The sequence below is a fragment of the Engraulis encrasicolus genome, chromosome 1 (assembly GCF_034702125.1).
Source record: "Engraulis encrasicolus isolate BLACKSEA-1 chromosome 1, IST_EnEncr_1.0, whole genome shotgun sequence".
In the NCBI taxonomy this organism is placed as follows: domain Eukaryota; kingdom Metazoa; phylum Chordata; class Actinopteri; order Clupeiformes; family Engraulidae; genus Engraulis; species Engraulis encrasicolus.
This window is the reverse complement of record NC_085857.1, coordinates 23,589,228-23,611,275: the sequence shown is the minus strand read 5'-3', so window position 1 is coordinate 23,611,275 and position 22,048 is coordinate 23,589,228. Positions and strand designations below refer to the sequence as shown.

Genomic DNA, 22,048 nt, shown 5'->3' with positions numbered 1-22,048 from the left:
TACACTTTTCATACATGCATAAATAGGTAATGAATGAATGGATAATGTCCATGTAAATCCGCCATCTTTAATTACCCTTCATAGACATCTTTGGCTGCAAATCCTACTCTGGTCAGACCATGATGTATACTAACATGTAGTGGTGTCAACAATAATCGATTCGGCAATGGATTGCAACGCAGGGCAGGACAATTCAATAATCGATTCGGGAAGTGCCATAATCGATGCGGCATATTTTTTCAAGTTTCCATTACTTCTGTGGATATTTCCGGAGCAAGGGAATGTTTGGTTGAATTAAAGCACTTCAAAGTATTGAAAATGGCAAGACTGATACAGAAAACAACCAATAATATCTTGCTCAGTATCTGACTGCTTGTATTGCCTTATGACTGATGAAAAATTTGCCTTGCTTTCAGTAGAACATGTGATGCATTGCAATGCATCGTAGAATTGGATTGAATCGATTTGAAGCAAATCGTATCATTACCTCCAGAATCCTAATCAAATCAAATCGTAAGGGCAGTGCCAATGCACGCAACTACTAACATGGTTTGAGATGAAACAGCTCTCCAAGAGTTCCACAATTATATAAATACCAGATTACCAAATATTAAATTCACCATGGACTTTGATCGCAATGAAATTGCATTCCTTGACGTTCTTGTAAGGAGGGGGGGTGATACTGACAGTTTGCAGACGGAATTGTACAGAAAACAAACTGATAGAAACACTTTCTTGCAATATGACAGTTACCATCTACCTGCACTGAAGAGGTCGCTACCTTATAGCCAATTGTTGCGCGTTAAGCGCATCTGCAGTTCTAAGGAGTCCTTTGAGGCGCAGGCGCTGTATGAGAGGTTTAAAACCCGTGGCTACAAGGAAAATAATTTATCGCAACAATTGGACAAAGTTCATAAGGTGCCTAGAATACAACTGTTAAGCCCTAGCACTAAGGTAAAGTCAGAGGGAGTGGCTATGGTGTCTACTTATAGCCCGATATCACAGTCAGTTAAACATGTCATTGAAAAATATTGGCACATCCTTGAGAGCGATCCACATGTTTCATCAGAGTTTCAGACACGCCCGCAATATTTTTATAAAAGGTCATCCAGTCTCAGAGACTCATTAGTGAAAACTGATCTACCCAAAAGACCCACGTCACATTTTCTATCTGTTGTACCTAACGGTAATGTTCCGTGCCATAATTGTGTACAGTGTCACAATATGTTGAAACTGAAGTCTATCACTCATCCTAAGACGGGGCGGAACTTTTCTGTTAGGGGCAGAATCACATGCAGAACGCAGTTTGTTGTATATGTTTTGAAGTGTCCTTGTAATCTCATGTATGTTGGTAAAACTAAACGAGAACTTAAAACAAGAATATGTGAGCATAAGTGCGCAATAAGAAACAGAGACGAGAAGTCCTCAGTGGCGCGCCACTTTTATGAACTTAAACATGATGTGAGTGACCTGAAATTTTGCGGGGTGGAGACAGTAGCGATGCCTAGAAGGGGCGGGGATAGGGATAGGCTACTTCTTCAAAGGGAATGCGCTTGGATACACCAACTAGATACAATGATGCCAAATGGACTAAATGAAGAAATTGTTTTGAATTGTTTTCTGTGATGGATTTTTGGTTTGGTTTTACAAATAAGAAAGATGTAAAAATGGAAGAAAAACAAAAAAGTTGTATGTCCAACGGTTTCATGTAACAATGATGATTGGTTGTAAAGCGATGGGTGGACACTTGGGGTGTTGATTGTATATATTGTGTGCACCTGCTGGGTGAAATGTTTGCCCGACACTGAAGAAGGTTGACCCCGAAACGTCTGACGGGCAATAAACCACATAAACTTGGAGTGCTGTCCTGCTTTTTCTTTAATTCATATATATTCGAGGAATGAGCACCCAGTTGTTTACTTTGTTTGAGTTGAGCGCGTTACAGTCCTTAGTTTAATTGAGATAAAACAGACAAGACAAAAAGACAAGCATACCAAGGATACTGTAGCTCATACAACTAGCAACAGGCTCAGTAGAGAGGTAAATTCCAACAACTGAACAAGTGAATTCTTTCTTTCTTTCTTTCTTTCTTTCTTTCTTTCTTTCTTTCTTTCTTTCTTTCTTTCTTTCTTTCTTTCTTTTTTCTTTCTTTCTTTCTTTCTTTCTTCCGACACACAGGTACTGGGCCCCTCTGCGTAACCTGGTGGTTTCCTTACTCAACTCCATGAAGTCCATCATCAGCTTGCTGTTCCTGCTCTTTCTCTTCATCGTGGTCTTTGCTCTTCTGGGCATGCAGCTCTTCGGAGGACAGTCAGTACCTTTCTTTTACCCTTTATCCTCCATTACCTCTTTCTACACTACGAGATAGCCTAGTAAACCAGCGCCACCCGCTGGACACCGAAAAGTTTTGGCTGCAAGTGGGTCTGGCCTTGGATCGGTCGAACGTTTCTGAACACATTGCCCTGAATCTGGCGAACCAATCAAAACGCAGAGATTTGTTTTTGAATTTGTTTTGAATGAAAGCGGGCGGGGTTTTGAGGGTGTGACGATGAAGCTCGCAACGTTGGGAAAGCACATCAAGGAGAAAGATCGCTGATTGCTCAGAGCGCCGGCCATAGGCACAGGCACAGTTTGAAAAACAACGGGTTGTTCTCATCAACAATCTTCGGATGTATCGTTCATCGGGGCCAGACTAAATTACACAACAGTCTCACATTTAGGCTGGTTTATCAGGCTACACTACGGGTGCATTCGAATATGCACACTTCTGTCCTCCCTTGCTCACTTGCCTGCGACCTCATGACGATGTCACTGACGACAGAAAATTAATTCAATATCTTGCAAAAGCACAATTCTAATGTCATTCTGTCATTTGCAATTGGGATGATGAATGAAAAACAGTCCCACAAACGTTGTTGTGGCTAGGCTGACAGCAGGGGAAAATGATTGGTTTCTCCATGGAGGCGGGGCCAGGAGGCGGGGCGAGGCCACAAGCACAAGTGGAGGACGGGAGTTTGCATATTGGAATGCACATGTCATATGTATTGCATTTCTCACTTAGGAGAGCCAGCCACTGCAGTAGTGAACATTCTTGAGTATCGTTGCAGCTTTTTCTAAACAGGGTTTTGAAACTTTTTTAATATAAAACTTGGTCACCTTTTACCTTAGTCATTTATGACTACTAACCTCTTGCATATACGTTTGCTGTGCCTGTCGGTTCCCCTCAATCTCTTCCAGGTTTAACTTTGACGAGGGTACTCCTTCGACCAACTTTGACACATTTCCAGCAGCTATCATGACTGTTTTTCAGGTATGCAGCTTCGTTTAACTCGTTTAGCTTCTAAATGTGTCATGCTAATATTGTTTCATAGTCACATGTATGTGTATATTGTACGTTTAATGTTAGCTTACAATATTAGTGTTCGTGTTACATGTGGTTTGTTTCAGCAGATATTTTCAGGTCCACAGCTTTGTGTTAGGTGTTACGATTGCTCTTAAAAGCGTAGGGTACCGTACAAATGTTCCAAGCTATTAACTAGGAGACATTTTCAGGTCTGCTTTTCCAGTGGTAGTTGTTAGATTGAAAGGACTTTTTCAATATTGTACATCAGCATTTTGAGTTTTGTGTGCGTGCGTGTGTGCGTGCGCGTGTGTGCGCGTGTGCGCCTGCATGTGTATATCTCGTGTGTGTGTGTATCACATGTGTGTACTTGCGTGCTTTTGACAGATCCTGACGGGTGAGGACTGGAACATGGTGATGTACGACGGCATCAAGTCGCAGGGTGGCGTCAACTCAGGCATGATCTTCTCCATCTTCTTCATAGTGCTCACCCTCTTTGGCAACTGTATCCTTCTGCTGCGTAGCAAACACACACAAAGAGCTCTTTTCCAAAACGCTATATCCACAATTTTTGACTTTTTGTATTTTAATATATTGGAATCGACTGGTAAGATGTCCTATCATCTATGTGTGAATTCTTGCCATTCAAATATTTTGGGAACATACTTTAAAATAAAACCTCTATAAAAATGAATTTTGCTATGCATTTCAATGGAATGCCCAATACAAAAATGTCAATTTCCCAACAATCTATAAAATGGATATATCTCATTTTGGAAAAGAGCTCTTCACATACATCCTGCCTCTCACAAGGTACACACACTAGAGCAGGGGTATTCAATTAAATGTCAACGAGGGCCAGTTTTTCAAATTCCTCACAGTACAGGGGCCGAACTGTACGTATGTATTATAGTTGCCGACTGTCACAAAAAAAAGAGAGACTTCATTGAAGTGGGGGGTCTGCGGGTTCTCCCCTCGAAAAATTTGCATTTCTTAGATGTAATTTCCTGCATTTTAACATCCCGTGTCCCGTTTCAGCTCTATACAGAACCCATACTTTGATCTCTAAATTCTGAAAAACGATTCTGTATTTCAAGGGGCTTGTGGGGGGCCAGAATCTTGCTGTCCAAGGGCCGCATCTGGCCCCAGGGCCGCCATTTGAATAGCCCTGCACTAGAGCATGACACGGGAGTGGATTTTCACTCCTGTCCCATCCCGGTCCCAGAAAAAAAAATCAGATGCCGTCCCATCCCGGACTGGAGTAAAAGAAACGAATCCCATCCCGTCCACTCCTGTAAGAATGTCTCCCAATCCTGCCCACTCCCACTCAAAATCATTCATTTTTGTTCATTTTTATTCCCGCTCCTACCCGCTTCCATTCATCTTTATTCCCACTCCTGTTCATCTTTTAAATTTTGACTCCCATCCCACGGGAATCCCGCGGGAGCCACGGGAATTCCCGAAAAATGTCATCCTCTAACAAACACATGCAGAAATACTATACGTAGGCTATGTAACTGAGGTGTTCCCGCGCAGTCCGCTTCTCAGGTCTCGAACTGGCCACCTCCTAGTCAACGCATCGGTTCGGGTATGGGAGCCACAGCACGATACCACTGAGATAAAGGACCAGTCCAATAGCTCAGCGCTACTGATACTTGTATGAGACCTCGGGAGGGAGGTTAACTAACGTTCCACGCCACACTCTGCTAGTTGGCCTCCAATTACATGTACAGTACAGTACATACAGTACACCGTCTTTTGCGTTCTCCTTAACTATGTTGTCAGACACACTACTAAATGTATTCTTGGCCATCGCCGTGGATAACTTGGCCAATGCTCAGGAGCTAACTAAGGTAAGCCACATCACCTGCGTCTTTACCTCTGCTAATGCTCAGGAGCTAACTAAGGTAAGCCACTTCACTTGTGTCTTTACCTCTGCTAAAACGGAGTGCACAATACAAAGCATTGTATTTATCACTTATCTTGCGTTGACAATTATCCTCCATAAACCATAGATAATACGGTATACGTTTTTTGTGATTTCTACAGAAACAAATGTATTTACTGCATATGAAACACCGGTGTGTGTGTGTGTGTGTGTGCGTGTGCGTGTGCGTGTGCGTGTGTCTGCATCTGTGTGTGTGTGTCTGCATCTGTGTGTGCTTGCGTGTGTGTGTTGTAGGACGAGCAGGAGGAGGAGGAGGCTGCCACCCAGAAGATCGCCCTGCAGAAGGCCAAAGAGGTAGCGGAAGTCAGCCCCCTCTCGGCCGCCAACCTCTCCATCGCTGCGTGAGTCTGCTATATTTTGTTTCTATGTTTTGGGCTTTTTTAACGTCTTTATTGATAAAGGACAGTGAGAGAGAGACAGTTGTGGGAAAGGATTGTGAAATGACCTCGTGCGGGATTCGAACCTGGATCCCCGGAATTATAACCCACTGTGCAATGACGCCCCTGAGTCTTCCTTTAAAAAAAAAAAAAAATACTCTGGATCCATAACCGTTTTTTGATTTGACCTGTTTTGTCTCTATCCCACCTCACTCATCTAACACTTACAGAGAAGTGCATAAAGTGAGAAAAGAGTTTAAAAAAGAAAAAAACTCTTCTTAGGTGCTCATTAGATACATCAACTGTGTTTATTCAAAATGAAACTATTGGGAGTGGAGTGTTCAAAACAGTGTGCTGCATTTGGAACCGCATGACTACACAACACATACGTAATTCATTGGACAAACAAAACAAACAAAACATCACACTGATATACTTAGTATGTGGTTCTCGTGTAGGCTACTATATTATCTCCAAAACCACTCTCTTACACCCTGGCCCATTCATGTTCACATGTTTGGGCCAAAACTGACCACCTGCTGTGAAAACCTTATTTCAGAGCACTAACTAGTTACAGTAAGCTTGTTATGCCAATATTAATACTTTTATGGAATTAGGAGTCAGACCATAAGCCTAGCTTCGCTGATCCCATAGGAAGGTCTTATGCATGCTCAGTAGCTTAGCGTGTCAGCTTAGCCTGATTATCCCAGTTCTGCAAATCTGTTTTGACTCCCACTTTGCGCAATGATCTGACACGTTTTACATAAAGTCTTCTGACAGCATACCCCTTGAACCCTGTCAAGAGATGTCAACAGCTAGCCACCTCCTCCCAACACATGCACCCCCCCCACACACACACACACACCCTGAAGGGAATTTAATCACCACCACCACCCCCCTCACCACAGATACACATGTGCACACACACACACACACACACACACACACACACACACACACACACACCCTCAAGTGCATAATTAGCACTCCTAGACTCCACCAAGGCACCCTGTCAGTTCAGTGGGTGAGTGAGAGCTAATTGCTAGCATTCAGCCCATGACCCCTGTCGAGAGGAGGCTAACAAGCAGCTACGCTAATGCTCTGAGAGTTAGCTTTGATGTCATGTTACAGTAGTGTAATCTAGTCCCTCAGCGTAGTCAGAGCAAAGGTTGTCAATATGACAACCTCATCAATCATATATGGTCAGAGAATGTATGCCATGCTAGTGCCCTGAGACATAGTATTAGCAGCATTTGGAGTCGCGTAGCATAGTCTAGTAGAGTTAGCCCTTCAGGCGAGAATGGGAGCGTACATGTTCCCCGGGTCCTATGTTCCCCGTGTCCTATGTTGGTAGCATGTCATTTTTCCGACACCCCTTTGGTCCGATTCGTCAATATTCCGAAAATTTCCCATTAATCCTACAGCCCACTAACTCGAAATAATTAAATGAAACCCTTTGCTCCGACAGCTTAATGTTCCGACCAATGGCTGTTTGGGGTTGGTCATCATCCCAGGTCGTATGTCCTGCTTTTCCCGGTGCCAAGTAGACTTCAGCTGCATGCGCTGCGACGAGCACATAGATGCCGTCTGAGTCGGTCTTGCTGTGCCCTTACCAAAACCACCCCTAAACATAACCTGTCATTAATGCAATGTTTCCAAGTTTTACATTTGTGCCCTACCCAAAACCATTCCTAACCCTAACCTGCCAGTAGGCTATTGCAATGTTTCTGAGTTTTAAATTTGTGCCTTGACCAAAACTTTCCCTAAACCTAACCTGTCACAGACAGCAGCATGACCACTGCGTAGGCTTCAGAGATGACGGTGATCTAAAGCAGCTTTTGGTCGGAACATTGGACTGTCGGGACAAAGGGTTTCATTTAATTGGTAAAAAGTTATCTCAGACTAAGTGCTGTAGGATCAATGGGAAATGTTCGGAACATTGACGCATTGGACCAATGGTGCGTCGGAAAAATGAGCGGACCCCCCTATATTCCCCGGGTCCTATGTCCCCCGGGTCCTATGTTTCCATGTCTTTGTATGAGACCGGGGAACTTAGGACCCTTTTTCTAAAAAAGGGTTCTATGTTCCCCGCATTGGATCTTTCCGAGTTTTCAAATTGTGCCCTTCCCAAAACCATCCCTAAACCTAACCTGTCAGTAATGCAATGTTTCAGAATTTTAAATTTGTGCCCTGACCAAAACTATCCCTAAACCTAACCTGTCAGAGGTGCAACAACAACCTGTGCTTTGCCATGCGGCAGCAGTCTACTTGGAAGCAGAGGGGAATATAGAACCCTTTTTGAAAAAAGGGTCCTAAGTTCCCCGCATTGTATGTTTCCAAGTTTTCAAATTGTGCCCTTCCCAAAACCATCCCTAAACCTAACCTGTCAGAGGTGCAACAACAACCTGCGTCTTGCCATGCGGCAGCAGTCTACTTTGAAGCAGCGGGGAACTAGAACCCTTTTTTGAAAAAAGCTTCCTAAGTTTCCCAGTTGGGGGGAACATAGGACTCGGGGAACATAGGACTCGGAGAACATAGGGATGATCCCGCTAGAACAGGGGTGGGCAATTATTTCGGCCCAAGGGCCGCATTGGGTTTAGAAAGTTGACCAAAGGGCCAGATGTCGTAGGCAACTTGCCCGTGCCAATAATAAGAAATGGTGTACGCCAACATAATTACACCATTGTCAGGTATGCCCTTCCTGCTAATTGTATCTAGTTGTAGACTTTAGTAATCTAATCTTCGGTTTCCAAGACCCTTGTTTTAGGTAGCCAATTTAAGAATGAGTGACCATATGAATCTGCATTTTTTTCTCGGAAAGGCTCTGAGGGCCGCATGAAATGGCTGAGCGGGCCGCATGTGGCCCCCGGGCCTGAGTTTGCCCACGTCTGCGCTAGAATCTTAGCATAACAGCCTGGTGTCAAAATGGTAACATCATCGATTGTATCTCGGCAGAGCATTCAGCTAGTGCTCTGAGAGTTAGCATTAGCAACATTTGGAGAAGCGAAGCACAGTGCAGTGCAGAGTTAGCCCCTCAGGCTAGCATCGTAGCATAGCAGTCTGAAATGGTGCCAGTGGAGATCCTCACAAGTGGGTTGTTGTAAGGGTTTGCTTAGCTCCGGGCTGGAGAAGAGCGCTAATGAGGAGCCAAATGCCTGACTCACGAGCAACAACATGATGAGAAACCCTCCCCTCACCACCATCCTTAAATGCTGCTTTCAGATAGAGTTCATCAGTTGCAATTTGATTTTTAATGGATTTATAACCTAGCAATGATCTACTTGTTTTTGGTGGAACTTTTTTTTGAACGTCGTTCAATTCATTTCTCAGTGTGGTGAGAGGACATCATCTACAATATTAATGTATTGCCAGGAAATGATTTTCAATCTTATACATATTTTTATTTCAAAATCCAGATTGTATTATTTTGGTGCCATGCACACAAATTTCCTTTCCTCCCTTGACACATATGTGAGTCCTGACTGTGCCTTTCGTTTAACTAACTATTAAAATTTGGTTTATCCTGGATATCATACAGCTGCGAACTATGAATGTTTAAGAATGCCCAGTACAGAGCTCCGGACTACAAATGTTTAATGTTATCCATCAGCACTGTGGTCACTCAGGCCCCGAAGTATTTTACTCTGGAGTTCTGTCTGTGTGTGTATGTGTGCGTTTGTGCATTTATATAGAGTGTATATGTGAATGTGCGTGTGTGTTGTTATGAAGTGTGTGTATTTGTATTTTGTTATGTTCATTGTGTTCATCCCTCCCTCCCTCCCTACTTCCTCTTTCCTTGTCTCCTCCTCCTCCTCCTCCTCCTCCTCCTCAGAGTTACAGTAAAAACTGAACGTATCGATGCCTCAGAGAGTATGCTACTCCGGTATTTACTTGTTTTACTTTTACACTTTTGTTTATTTCTTTCTTTCTTTATTCACCTGGCCTCTCATTACCTTTGTTTTTCATTTTGACCTTTTTTGTCGTCAAGTTTCTTTATATAGATGTCTTATTTCTTTTGTGTCTTCTTTCGTTTTCTTTTTTAGTTTTTGTCCTTTTGCCTATGTCCGTGGCTTTTGTGATGGTGGTAGTTGTTCGTTGTTGTCTCCTTTCTTTGTCTGCTGCGTGTTCTGTGTGCTGGATTGATAGGTTGACAGGGGGCTTTTGTGGTTTGGGTTGGGGGGAAGGGTAAAGCTAGATTTATGCTTTGGACGGAGAGCCTCTGCGTCCTTCTGTCTTCTGTCTGTGCGAGTCCACGCCCCCCTCGCAGAGGCTCTGCGCCCGTCGTCGAGCGCCTCGAAAAAATTCAAACTATCCGTCGGACGGACGCGGATGACGCAGACAAAAAGGCGCTATGATTGGTCGTCTCGCTACTTCCTTGTTCTGTTCTTGTGGCAGCGCAATGCCAGTAGTTTGCGAGAACAGAGCTGTATTCTGTTAAAAACTATATTCATGCCTTGTGTGTAATAAATGTGTGTAAATACACAAAGCTACAAGCTAAGTAACAAACAATGCATCAGTTGAACACTCGTGGCACAATGCCTGCGGTTTCACTACCGTAGCTTCCTCCACCGAATGTAAACACACATCGGCAGAATCAACTGTCTTTACATGCTTGCATTTTCTGCTCATGAAAACAGACTGGATATGTCAAATAATGATACCAATGCATTGCCTATGCAATTTGTGTGAAAATACCTAGCTAACTGGGCTAGAAAGCAACATTGCTTAATAATGACCGCAGTGCTTACGATGCGGTGAAAATAATCGCGCAATTTCAAATGTGTCTCGCGACGAGACCTCGGACCTCGCAGATCTCGAAGATCTGACCTTAAGAGTCATATCGGTGTCTAGCTATGCCCATGCTATGCCCATGCTAGCTTCATGCCCCTAGCAAATGTGGAAAATAATGTTTGGCTTGCCTGAAACCATCAGCAACCTCTGCCTTACCAGCCGTATGCCTTCCTTTTCAGGAAGTCTGTTCTCCCGAAACCATCAACGGCATATATCTCAGTTTTTTGTCTCATTTCTTATTACTAGCTTACGTGTTTATGTGGGCAATGTGATCATTTTTTCCCATTTCTGATTTTATTCAAAGAACCCACGTAGGCAATAGCTCATGCCTCCATTCTGACCTGTCGTACAGGTTAATGTTAATGATTTCTAGTTTGTTGAGTCAGTATTGTAGGAGTAGAGGCCAACTTCCAAGGATTAAGGCAAGCACCTTATCAGTTGCAGAATTCAGTGGATCGTACGTGTTTAATGCAGTAGGGATACTTGGGATTAATGGTAGTGGTGAATTTTATTTTTGGGATAAAGGGAAGCTACAAAGTTTGTCACTAAATATAAAAATGTTTACAAATTTCAATCTGTCCTGACATCTTGACAAGCTAACCCCTTGTAGGAGCAGTGAATTTCTCCCATGGTGGTCGACTTGCTGTTTGGACGTGCCAGGGCCGGCTCTAGTCGATTTGTTGCCCTAGGCGAGAACCCTGTAACACAGGGGTGTCAAACTCATTTTGGTCCGGGGGCCGCATACAACCCATGTGGACCTCAAGCGGGCCGCATTAGTAACATCATCGCAAAAAAAACGTAAAGCAGAGGATTAGTGTTCAGTACTATCACGTTTTAAGTGTGTTGAATATGTAGAAAGCAATGCAATACTGATAATCCTATGCAAAATTTCCTTGACTTCATTCATTCATTGCCAACTGTCAATGAATTAAATATGGGACAGTTCATTTTGGCAGGGAGTCTGGGGGTTTCCCCCCAGAAAAAAATGTATTTCTTAGATGTAATTTCCTGCATTTTCAAGCATTCTAACATCCAGTTTCCAGTTTCAGCTTAATAGGAACCAATACAAATCCAATTATATTTATTATTCAATTACAACCAATACCAATACAATACGAATAAGAAGTATTAACATTTTATCTCTATAATATATGAGCTTTATCAAATGCCTGTTACAGTACAAATTCACCATTTATAATAGAAGTGTGATGTGCACTTTACTACACATATACAGTATAACAGAGGGACCATTGGGTTAATGTCATGCAGGTCTCGATTTTGCCCCGAGGGGCGTAATTGCGCATTTCGGTTATTTCATTGAAAAAAAAAAAAAAACTTAAAAAAATAATAGTAATAAATTTAAAAAATTTACAACCGGGCCGGTTGCGGCCCGCAGGACGTACGTTTGACACCCCTGCTGTAACACTTTCTAAGCCCATATCTATAGCGCATTGTGAGTGCATTCATAACAAATTATAAAGCGCATTATAATTACTTACAATGCATACCGACTACACCCATGATGTTTTATGATGCTTTATGTCAACAGTAATGAATAACCATGAATCTAGCTTATGATGCTATATAAATCCAAGGATGTTATGAGTGCTCATGACTGGATATAAACTACAGGCTGCCCGATGGGGCTTACAGTACATTATGATGCATTATAGATGTGCATTATACAGTGCATTATAGATGCATGCAAACAAACTTCACTTTACTTAGAGCACACATTGACGACTTATTATCTCACATGGAACAGTATAGCATCTTATGAGCCCTTATGACAGTTTATCATCCAGGTCTGTGCATAAGTACTCATAATGTACTATAAGCCCCATCAGGCAGTCTGTTGTTTATAGCCAGTCATGAGCACTCATAACACCCTGGATTTATAAAGCATTATAAGCTAGAGTCATGGTTATTCATAACTGTTAATATAAAGCATCATGAAACATTATGAGTGTAGTCATAATATGTCATAAGTAATTATAATGCACATTATAATATGTTATGAATGCGCTTATAATGCGCTATAGATATGGGCTTCATAGAAAGTGTTTCCGAACCTTTTTTGTGGAATTAGAATTTGGCATCTGTAAGTGAACACAGCCGATCTAGTATGGATGCCCATGGATAACCTCTGTCAATGCAAAGTTCAATGCGGTTTCGCTTAACATTCCAATTCTGTGGGACTTGGTGCCCCGAAAACATTTGGCGCCCTAGGCGACCGCCTTGTCTATGCTCAGCACCAGCCCTGGGATGTGCTACCATGTGTCTCTGCAGGTTACTCTCGTACCGTAGCTCCTGTCTGTGACTGCCCCTTGGCCCCCAGGCCTGGCACATTACCAACAGTCTCAGTCTGACTGTCTGCACATATTTTTTGCCAAGAGAGGGGCATTGAGATTCAAGTCTTGTTAAATTCAAATTACGACCTAGTAGAATCAGTGGGAGCCCTGCTCAGGAAGTTCAAGGTGTACTTGAAGCATGCATGTCTGCCCCTCAGTCACCTACAACTGTAGCAGGACAGGACTGGACTGGGGTCGAAAAACAGCCAGGGCATTTTTGGCCATATACCAGCCCCTCTCACAGCCCTCCCTGCTTTTGAGTGATTCTACGATTCGCCTGCGCTTTTGGCAAAAGCAAAATGTCAAAAGTAAATGACCTAGATGTTTACATAGTGTATATATTTAAGTTTCCAAACAAACAAATTGCCAAGCTTAATCTTAAATCATTTGATAAATACTCTAATGAAAGCGAACATTTGCTTGGTTATTTTGTCAACAGTGTTATGGACAAATACTTTGTCATTTCAAACATATATAAAAATACTACGAGTTGAAACAACATACGTTTGAAAGTGCTTATGTCCCTTAGAAATAATGTTGTCATTAATCTGTGGAACTGATATAGAAAATGCTTTGTTTGAGCTTCATTAGTAGGATTTTATGATTCACTGTGATACAGACTGACACATTTTTTCATTATAAATCCCTGTAACGTCTGATTTGAATTTAGTCACCCTCCTTACACAATACTTCCTTCTCCAGAGATAATCCCTAGTGTCTGTTCATAGGATTTTTCCAACACATAAGGGATCAATAGCACAAAACACTTTCAAAACAGTCAACCGTGTTACTCAACTGTTGCGGTCAACAGTGCAGGGCAACAAGTCGGTACTTTTTTAGGAGAAAAAACAGAGCAGACAAACCCATCTCCCTAGAACACAAATTATTTTGTTTGTTTGTCTGTCAATATGGAGATAAATTGGCAAAAACATACTCCTCCTCAACTGTCATAGCTAATTATAAACCATTGACGGTAACACGGCTTGACATTTCAGCCATTTTTATGGTGTTGTGCTAACTGAGGACCTCAGAAGTTCCACCACAACACCTAAATCAATTCGTGTATTTGTATGCTTTATCTGTGTTTTTCTACATGTGATTTCTAATTCAGATTCTTATGAATATGTTGATAACACAGTTGACAGGCAATTTTCCCGCTATGAGAACATGAACAAGAATGGATTGAATTATTGAAGGATGGAGCTCAAAACTTACCAAAATGTCTTCCCATATCCTGCCAAAGAGGTTATGACATCACGTGATGTTATTCGTATGGCCTAAGACCAAACCATTACTGATTTATGGAGGGGGTTTCAGACCGTGACACGGTTAACACAGTTTTCGTGGACACTCACAAAATGGCAAATTTCATGTATAATGGAAAGGACAGTGGTCTTTCTGACAGTTTTGTCATATTGTGATGATTACTGTGAATCAACATTTGCAATCGTCTTGTGCAAAACAAGTTTCTTTACATGCTAATATGAAGACTGAATCTGACATTTGGAAAACAGGACATGAAAACACCCAAAACCAGTATTAAATATTCATTCTTGCTGAGGGAAATAATGCCATAGTGTCTACACTTTCTGTATTATATGAAAGATAAATGTGTGCTAATGTCCAAAACATCATTGGATGCAGTTAATAGTTAGTGGAATTGGCAAATAAAATCCATGGACTTAAAAGCGCAGTCGAATCGTAGAATCACTCTTTTCTACAATATCATGATTGGCTCAATCCATTGTCTATATGAGAGATAGACCAACGGGACACCCCATCTAAATTGACAGCGTATCTCTAAGTAAAAAAAAAAACCCAGGCAAACAAAAATCAAAGTGTTGGCTCCTTGGCGCTGTTGGGCCAATGGGAAAATGCCTTGTTGGCTCCTTGGGGCTGTTGGGCCAATGGGAAAATGCCTTGTTGGCTCCTTGGGGCTGTTGGGCCAATGGGAAAATGCCTTGTATGCTCCTTGGGGCTGTTGGGCCAATGGGAAAATGCCTTGTTGGCTCCTTGGGGCTGTTGGGCCAATGGGAAAATGCCTTGTATGCCAGATGACCAGTCCAGCCCTGTAACTATATGTGTCTCTCGCTGCCTCTTCACCTGTCCTGTCCTGCTGTATTATCAACAGACTGAGTGGCTGAGGGTCTGTCTGCACATGTCTTTGCTCCGTCTGAGGGGCCTTGAGATACAGGTCTTGTCCATTTAAATTTACGAATCTGGAACCATGTGTCCCTGATTAGGTGCTGTAAAGTTGGGGGGAAGCCGTAGTGTAATGGTTAAGGACTTGGATTGTAGGTCACAGGGTTGCAGGTTCAATCCCCTTACCACCACCTTCCTCCTTCCATGGCTAAAGGGCCTGTGAGTGAGGCACCTAACCCTACGTTGCTCCAGGGACTGTAACCAATACCCTGCAAATATCTGTGAGTCCCTTTGGATAAAAGCATAATCCAAAAAGTTATACAACATGGCATGAATATGATGGTTGCAATATTAATACGTACAAGTGATAGTGTTCATAGACACTCCCCCAAAAATATTTTTGTTTATTTAATTTTCAAAAAAAAAAATCTGCATGGGTGTTGACAAGCTTGCAGGATCACTGAAGTCCACCCCCCCCCCCCTGGGTGTACTTAAGCCATGCGTCTCCCCCTGTCAGTGTTGCCAGATTGGGCTGTTACCCGTCCAACTGGCCTGCTGAAGATGGCCTTCTGTGGGTAAAAATGGTCAAAAACGGGCCTTGGACAGGTTTTTCTGCAGATTTATGTCCGTAGTCATCAATACAATTTGGTTCGAATTGGGCGGGATTTAGTGCCTCTAGGCGTTTTTTCAGCATCGTTTGGGGCTGGAAATGGTTAGACACATCTGGCAACACTGCCCCCTGTCAGTCTTCTACTGTAGCTGTCCGTGACTGCCTCTTGCCCTGTCCTGGCGTATTACCAACAGCCTGAGTGGCTGCCTGTCTGCACATCTTTTTTGCGCCCCCCTGAGGGGCTTTTCGACTCTCTCTTTCGCTCTCCGAGCCCTCTCCGCAGCTCTCCGCTTCACTTAGAGTGCTTTTATAATATCATTCCGTCGACCTGGCTATACGTCAAAGACGAAATATATTAGTCTGCCGGTAAAGACGTTTTGTCGACCTGTCTCTTGTTACAGTGTGTGTGTGTGTGTGTGTGTGTGTGTGTGTGTGTGTGTGTGTGTGTGTGTGTGTGTGTGTGTGTGTGTGTGTGTGTGTGTGTGTGTGTGTGTGTGTGTGTGTGTGTACCTGTATGTCTGACTTACTGACTGACTGTCCCAGACAGTCCAACGCACTGCCTCTCTGTTTCTATGTATTTCACCGAGTGTATATTTTGCTCCCTACAGTACCTGTCTATCAATCCATATACCTGTCTGTCTGTGTATGTATCATACTGACCAGCTGTCATGTTCAGTCCATCTTCCATCTTTACATGTATACTTGAAGCCTTTGCTTCAGGGGCTTGCTTGCTGTTGTGTGTATGTCTCTGCACCTGCTTTTGGGTGAGGCAGCCTATGAGCTATATGTGTTGTTGTTGTTTTTTATCATTCCTTTAGAAAGCAAAAGACAATTATAAACAATATATGTTGTGTAAAAATTATCTAAGGTTTCATATCCCTAACTATTAATACCAATTTAGGTATTACTACCAGTACTACTACTACGTACTACTACTACCATTACTCTTCTTCTTCTTCTTCTTCTTCTTCTTCTTCTTCTTCTTCTTCTTCTTCTTCTTCTTCTTCTTCTTCTTATTCTTCTTCTTCTTCTTCTTCTTCTTCTTCTTCTTCTTCTTCTTCTTCTTCTTCTTCTTCTTCTTCTTCTTCTTCTTCTTCTTCTTCTTCTTTTTCTTTTTCTTTTTCTTCTTCTTCTTCTTTTTCTTCTTCTTCTTCTTCGTCTTCTTCTTCCTTTTCTTCTTCTTCCCAACAAACACACTCGTTGGTCACAAAGCAGGAGGAGGGGAATTTGGTGGAACATATATTCTTTATAGAGTAATCTGTATGTGTACGTGCTCACCAGTGTTTTTCATGGCCTTCGCCTTTTCCATCTATCGTGAAAGAGACTGTGGCATTGGTAAGGGGTTGTTGGGTCACGGGCTCTTGTCATTGGCTGTCACTCGGGCTGTAGAGATCATGTCATCGCTTTTGCGCTTTTTCAAAGTGCTGGGGGTAGAAGTGGGCGAGTTGATGGGTTGTAGGTCGCTGCTTTGAGGTCAAACTGTCTTTTTTTCTCTCTATGACTCCTTGTCTTCCTTGTCTCTCCATTTTATTCTTTTCTCTGTCCCTTTCTCGACTTCTGTCATTCTTTCAACACCTCCACCCCCTGCATCATTCATCTCTCTTGTCATTTGTCGTCCCTTCACTCTCTTCTCTCCTTGACCACCCATCCCTCTTTCTTTCTGCCCCTTTTACATCAACCCTTTTATTCATTCTCATTCTCTCTGTCTGCCTCTCTATCTCTCTCTCTCTCTCTCTCTCTCTCTCTCTCTCTCTCTCTCTCTCTCTCTCTCTCTCTCTCTCTCTCTCGCTCATTCTCTCTCTCACACACACACACCACCAACAGTAAGGAACAGCAGAAGAATTCTAAGCAACCCAAGTCGGTGTGGGAGCAGCGCACAGCCGAGATCCGTCGACAGAACCTGATGACCAGCAGAGAGGCGCTGTACAATGAGCTGGATGGAGACGAGAACTGGAAGGTGAGAAAAATGGTACATTTAACCCAGTACGACACCAGTAAGACCCTGTTGGATTTAACCCAGTCAGACACTGTTATAAATAGGCTTTTACCAGAATGGCAATGACCAGTGGTTTAGTCTACGTAGAATGCGGGTATACGGAGTATACCCACTTCTAAATTTCAGGTATTTCAGTATAATCACTTAAAATTGATTGATCCATTGTTTTGAATAGCACAAATATATACAGTATACCCACTTCAAAAACATCTCAAATATACAGTATACCAGTATACCATAAAAAAGTAGACTACACCACTGGCAATGACCAAGTTGCCATGTATGACTAAATTTCCTGCACATTACCACAGTGGTGAAGCGCTATGGTAGTAAAATTTTCTGTGATTATAAGTGTTCCACTCGTGGAACGGTGTGCGTTAAGGGGCTATTCCACTGTGCATGTAACCAAGATATCTCCATGAGTCTTCGGGAGGGAGGTTTTATTGCTGAACTCTGCTAATTGACATCTGTTCAAATTCTTAAGACTAAAAAATCAGTAAAAAATAAATCAAAGTAAAAAAAATAAGCATAACTGAAAAATACTTGTTTAGTGCTTTTTTTCTCATGTTGTCATTCATCCTTTTACCATTATCTTAACTGGCATATACAGTAACATCTCTCTCCTCCCTTCCACAGGTGAACTACAGCAAGAAGGAGGTGAAGACCCACTTGGACCGGCCGCTGGTGGTCAACCCTCAGGAGAACCGCAACAACAACACCAACAAGCCCCGACCGGGAGAGCCCCCCGACCAGGCCCTCGACTACAGCCAGCCCTACCTGCGGCCCCCGCTGCGCTACCCTGGAGGAGGTGGCGGAAGAGCTGCACCAGGTGAGAGAGTTGTTGGACCACCAGGTTTTTTTTGTTTTTTTGTTATATTATTCCTTTTTTATTATTTACACCAAGGAGGTTATGTTTTCGGTCCCATTGGCTTGTCTGTCTGTCTGTCTGTCTGTCTGTCTGTCTGTCTGTCTGTCTGTCTGTCTGTGTCTGTCTGTCTGTCTGTCTGTCTGTCTGTCTGTCTGTCTGTCTGTCTGTCTGTCTGTCTGTCTGTCTGTCTGTCTGTTTGTTTGTTTGTTTGTTTGTTTGTTTGTTTGTCTGTCAGCAGGATGAGTCAAAAAGTTATGAACGGATTTTGCGGAGTTGTTGGAAATGGCAAAAGGAACAAGTGATTACATTTATGTGTTGATCCGGATCACGATTCTGATCCAGGACTTTGTTTTAAAGATTCTTCACCATTGGGGGACAGGGAGAAATTGGACATTCCCGTTTCTAACTCTACAGCAAGGCAGAAAGTCAGCTTCCTTGGTGGAGGCCTGCACTCTCTGAATGCATTTTTAAGATGTGTCTCACGCATCTCTATGGGGCACCTAAGTCACGCCCTCTACTTCCTGGTTCATGGGGCAGGGGGAGTCAAGAAATAAATACTGGGCTTGAAATGAGTGTTTTTTTGACACCAATCCAAACCTTGGACCTCCACCTATGCACCACAAATCTACCATGACTCGCCTCGTTCACTTCCATTTAATTTTTTGCAACTTATTGCCCCATGAATCAGGAAGTAGAGGGCATGACTTAGGTGCCCCATAAGAGGCTTAGAAATGTTGGTCCGTCCGTTGGTCCGTGACGCGTTTCTTAATTGTAATTCCCTTCTGTGTCCACAAAGGTGGCAGAGTTGGGCAAAAAAAGGTTGAGAACCACTGGCATTGACAGACATATCTGTTGTTCGCCTGTCTGACTTGTTAGTCGTATATATTATTTATCAATATCTGCCTCCCGTCTGGAGGTGGAGAATGAGCTGGACCAGGTGCTAGGGACTTTTTTAACGTTTTGAACTTGCCATTAAAATAAAATTAACACTTTTTTACTCACTTACCTATTGTCTTAGGTGCCGGTGGACCTGCCGCAGGTGGGCCAAACCTGGGCCAGAGTCTTCAGTCGCTGCAGGAGGAGGGCGAGGAGGATGGAGATGGGGGAGGTGGGGAGGGAGGTGGGGAGCGAGTAGGACGGCGTCACCATCACCACCATCCCCATCACCACCGCCACCAGCACCGCGACAGAGGAGGAGACGAGGGTAAGGAGGACCCTTACCAAACAATGGCATACTACAATACAATAGAATTCACGTTGTAATACACATTGTAAATATACTGTATGTACTTATTCAATATACAGTATTTTGCTACAAATTGTGCTATTATTTCCCATTGTCATTCATTTCCATTTATTTACATAATATGTAAATAATAATTGTTAAGATAATATATTATATTATCTTAAAAATCTAGGACAGATAATGTATTATATTACTATATTGTTTTGTAATATATTGAGAAGTATATGAAAATGACAACAATTGCAGTATTTTCATATGCTGTACAGCAAAATACTGTATATGAAGAGTTCAGATGCAAAACCCCCTAAGTGCCTTTTCAGAAAATAATCTTACTTCATTTGTATTTAATACAAAGCTATCAACATTGCACATTTTTAAATTTTATTTATGTAATATAACTATTTATATGTATTATCAAGTACATGAATGTAAACCAAACCAACCACGGGGTTCTCTAAAAATATAGAAGGGCAGGTCTTCAGAAATGGAGTTAGGGGGTTTTGCATCTGAACTCTTCATATCACTGCTAAACACTGTAACACATAATAGACAGTGACACATTGCTGTACATTTTCTTGTAATTACATTGAAATGTATTCATGGTGTGTAAGGAGAGGGAGACCAGCCACGTAGATCCAGAGGACACAGGAGGAGAGGAACGGAAGGAGGAGACGGAGGAGAGGAGAGCAGCTGTGGAGGAGGAGGAGGCCAGGAGAGGAGACACAGGAGGCATCGCCACGACAACGGCGACGGACGCAAGGAGAGGTGCAGGCAGCACCGCAGGAAGTGAGTGCTTATGTTTACGCAGAGGTGTCAAAAGTAAAAGTAAACTTCTGCTTTTTTTCTCACACCTCAGCTGGCAGGTGCGTCGGAGATGGCACCCTGGGTCACTCAGCAATGATTGCCTGATGAAGGTCTAGTACCGAAACGTCGTTTATTAATGAAAGAACAGCGAAATGGTCAGTGTGCGGGAGTTTCTTTAAACTGAAAGTAAAAGTAAAAAAGGAAACAGTTTCCTTCCAACAGGTAACGTATCTGAGTAATCAGTAGACCTGTGTACTTTTCTTATGATCAGCTCACTCTGCACTGGTTGGATCAAGTTTGTGGTGGGTCCTTATTAGGTGAGGTTTCAGTAACAGCAGTCTATAATGAAGTAAATGGTGTAGCAAGGCACCTAGCCCCACACTGCTCCAGCGACTGTAACTGTAAATACCCTGTAAACAACTGTAAGTTGCTTTGGATAAAAGCATCAACTAATTGTAATGTAATGTGATGTAATGTAATCTGCCACTTTTCCCTACCACAGAGTGCAGCAACATGCTTGATTCTTTACTTCTTAACATTGTTAATGCCGTGTCCAGACCAAGAGCGAACTATGCTGCCTGGTAGCGTGGGTAGCAGAAGAAGTTTCGCCTTGAATTCTCTGTAGTCGCTGCAGACGCAGCATTGACATGTTTGATTCAGCTAATCACATAACAGCTCTGGCTTGACAGCCTGGGACATTCAGAGACATGGACGTTCCGATTGGTTTCCGCAGAGCAGCGTCAGAGCGAATTTGCCTGCAATTAGATTAAGTTTAATCGTCAAAATTCGCTCTGGTCGCGTAAGAAGCTTTGCTTCTGGCGATTTTGCTTTAATAGCGCAGGTCGCGTGCCCTCCATAGAGAAACAATGACTTCTGTCACTTCATTCGCTCCATTCGCTCCTGGTCTGTACACGGCATATAAGTGGTGGGGACAAAACTGCTCATCAGACAAAGTGGTGGGGACTCGCCCATCCCGTCCCCAGCAGAAATTACGCGCCTGATGTAATGCAATGTAATGTAATGTAATGTTTTCTTCCCCTGTTCTCTACAAGAGAGTGCAGCTTGTCTTTCTGAATTCCAATTCGGCTCTGAACTGGATCTGAAGTCTTAAATATGAATTAGTAGTGAAACCCAGATACTATCAAATGCAATGTAATGTATTGTAATGCAATGCAATGTAATTAGAGATGTACAGGATCCAAGATCCGGTTCCGGATCCGGCAGGATAATAGGGATTTTTCAGACTATCCGGATCCGGTTCTAGGATCCAGGATCCGGTAGCCGAGGCTTTTCAGTCAAAATAGTTAGAGCCAACGTGATAAAAAGGGCCCACGTGTGTGAGTAGGCTATGTGTTTCAACCCTTTCATAGGATCCGGTATCCGGTTCCGGATCCGGCAGGATCTTAAGCAGTGGATCCGGTATCCGGCAGGATCCTAAAAATCAGGATCCGGTGCATCTCTAATTGTAATGTAATGTAATGTAATGTAATGGTTCCCTGTTCTCTAGCAGAGAGTGCAGCCTGTCCTCCACCTGCCGGCCCATCTCCAGGCAGGGCAGCCAGTACAGTGAGGACC

General features: G+C 42.9%; 1 protein-coding gene across 1 annotated transcript in view; it reads left to right on the top strand.

The window, feature by feature from the left end:
- Nucleotides 1-22,048, top strand: part of cacna1ab (calcium channel, voltage-dependent, P/Q type, alpha 1A subunit, b) — a 349,885-nt gene that overhangs the window by 238,164 nt on the left and 89,673 nt on the right. Inside the window, exons 15-24 of the mRNA XM_063208046.1 lie at nt 2,179-2,310; nt 3,238-3,310; nt 3,728-3,845; nt 5,126-5,193; nt 5,523-5,629; nt 9,498-9,548; nt 17,384-17,516; nt 18,192-18,384; nt 19,442-19,496; nt 21,981-22,048. The exon at nt 21,981-22,048 is cut by the window's right edge and continues 41 nt beyond it. Of these exons, the coding sequence (XP_063064116.1) occupies nt 2,179-2,310; nt 3,238-3,310; nt 3,728-3,845; nt 5,126-5,193; nt 5,523-5,629; nt 9,498-9,548; nt 17,384-17,516; nt 18,192-18,384; nt 19,442-19,496; nt 21,981-22,048 (998 nt within the window). The remainder of the gene's footprint in view (nt 1-2,178; nt 2,311-3,237; nt 3,311-3,727; nt 3,846-5,125; nt 5,194-5,522; nt 5,630-9,497; nt 9,549-17,383; nt 17,517-18,191; nt 18,385-19,441; nt 19,497-21,980) is intronic.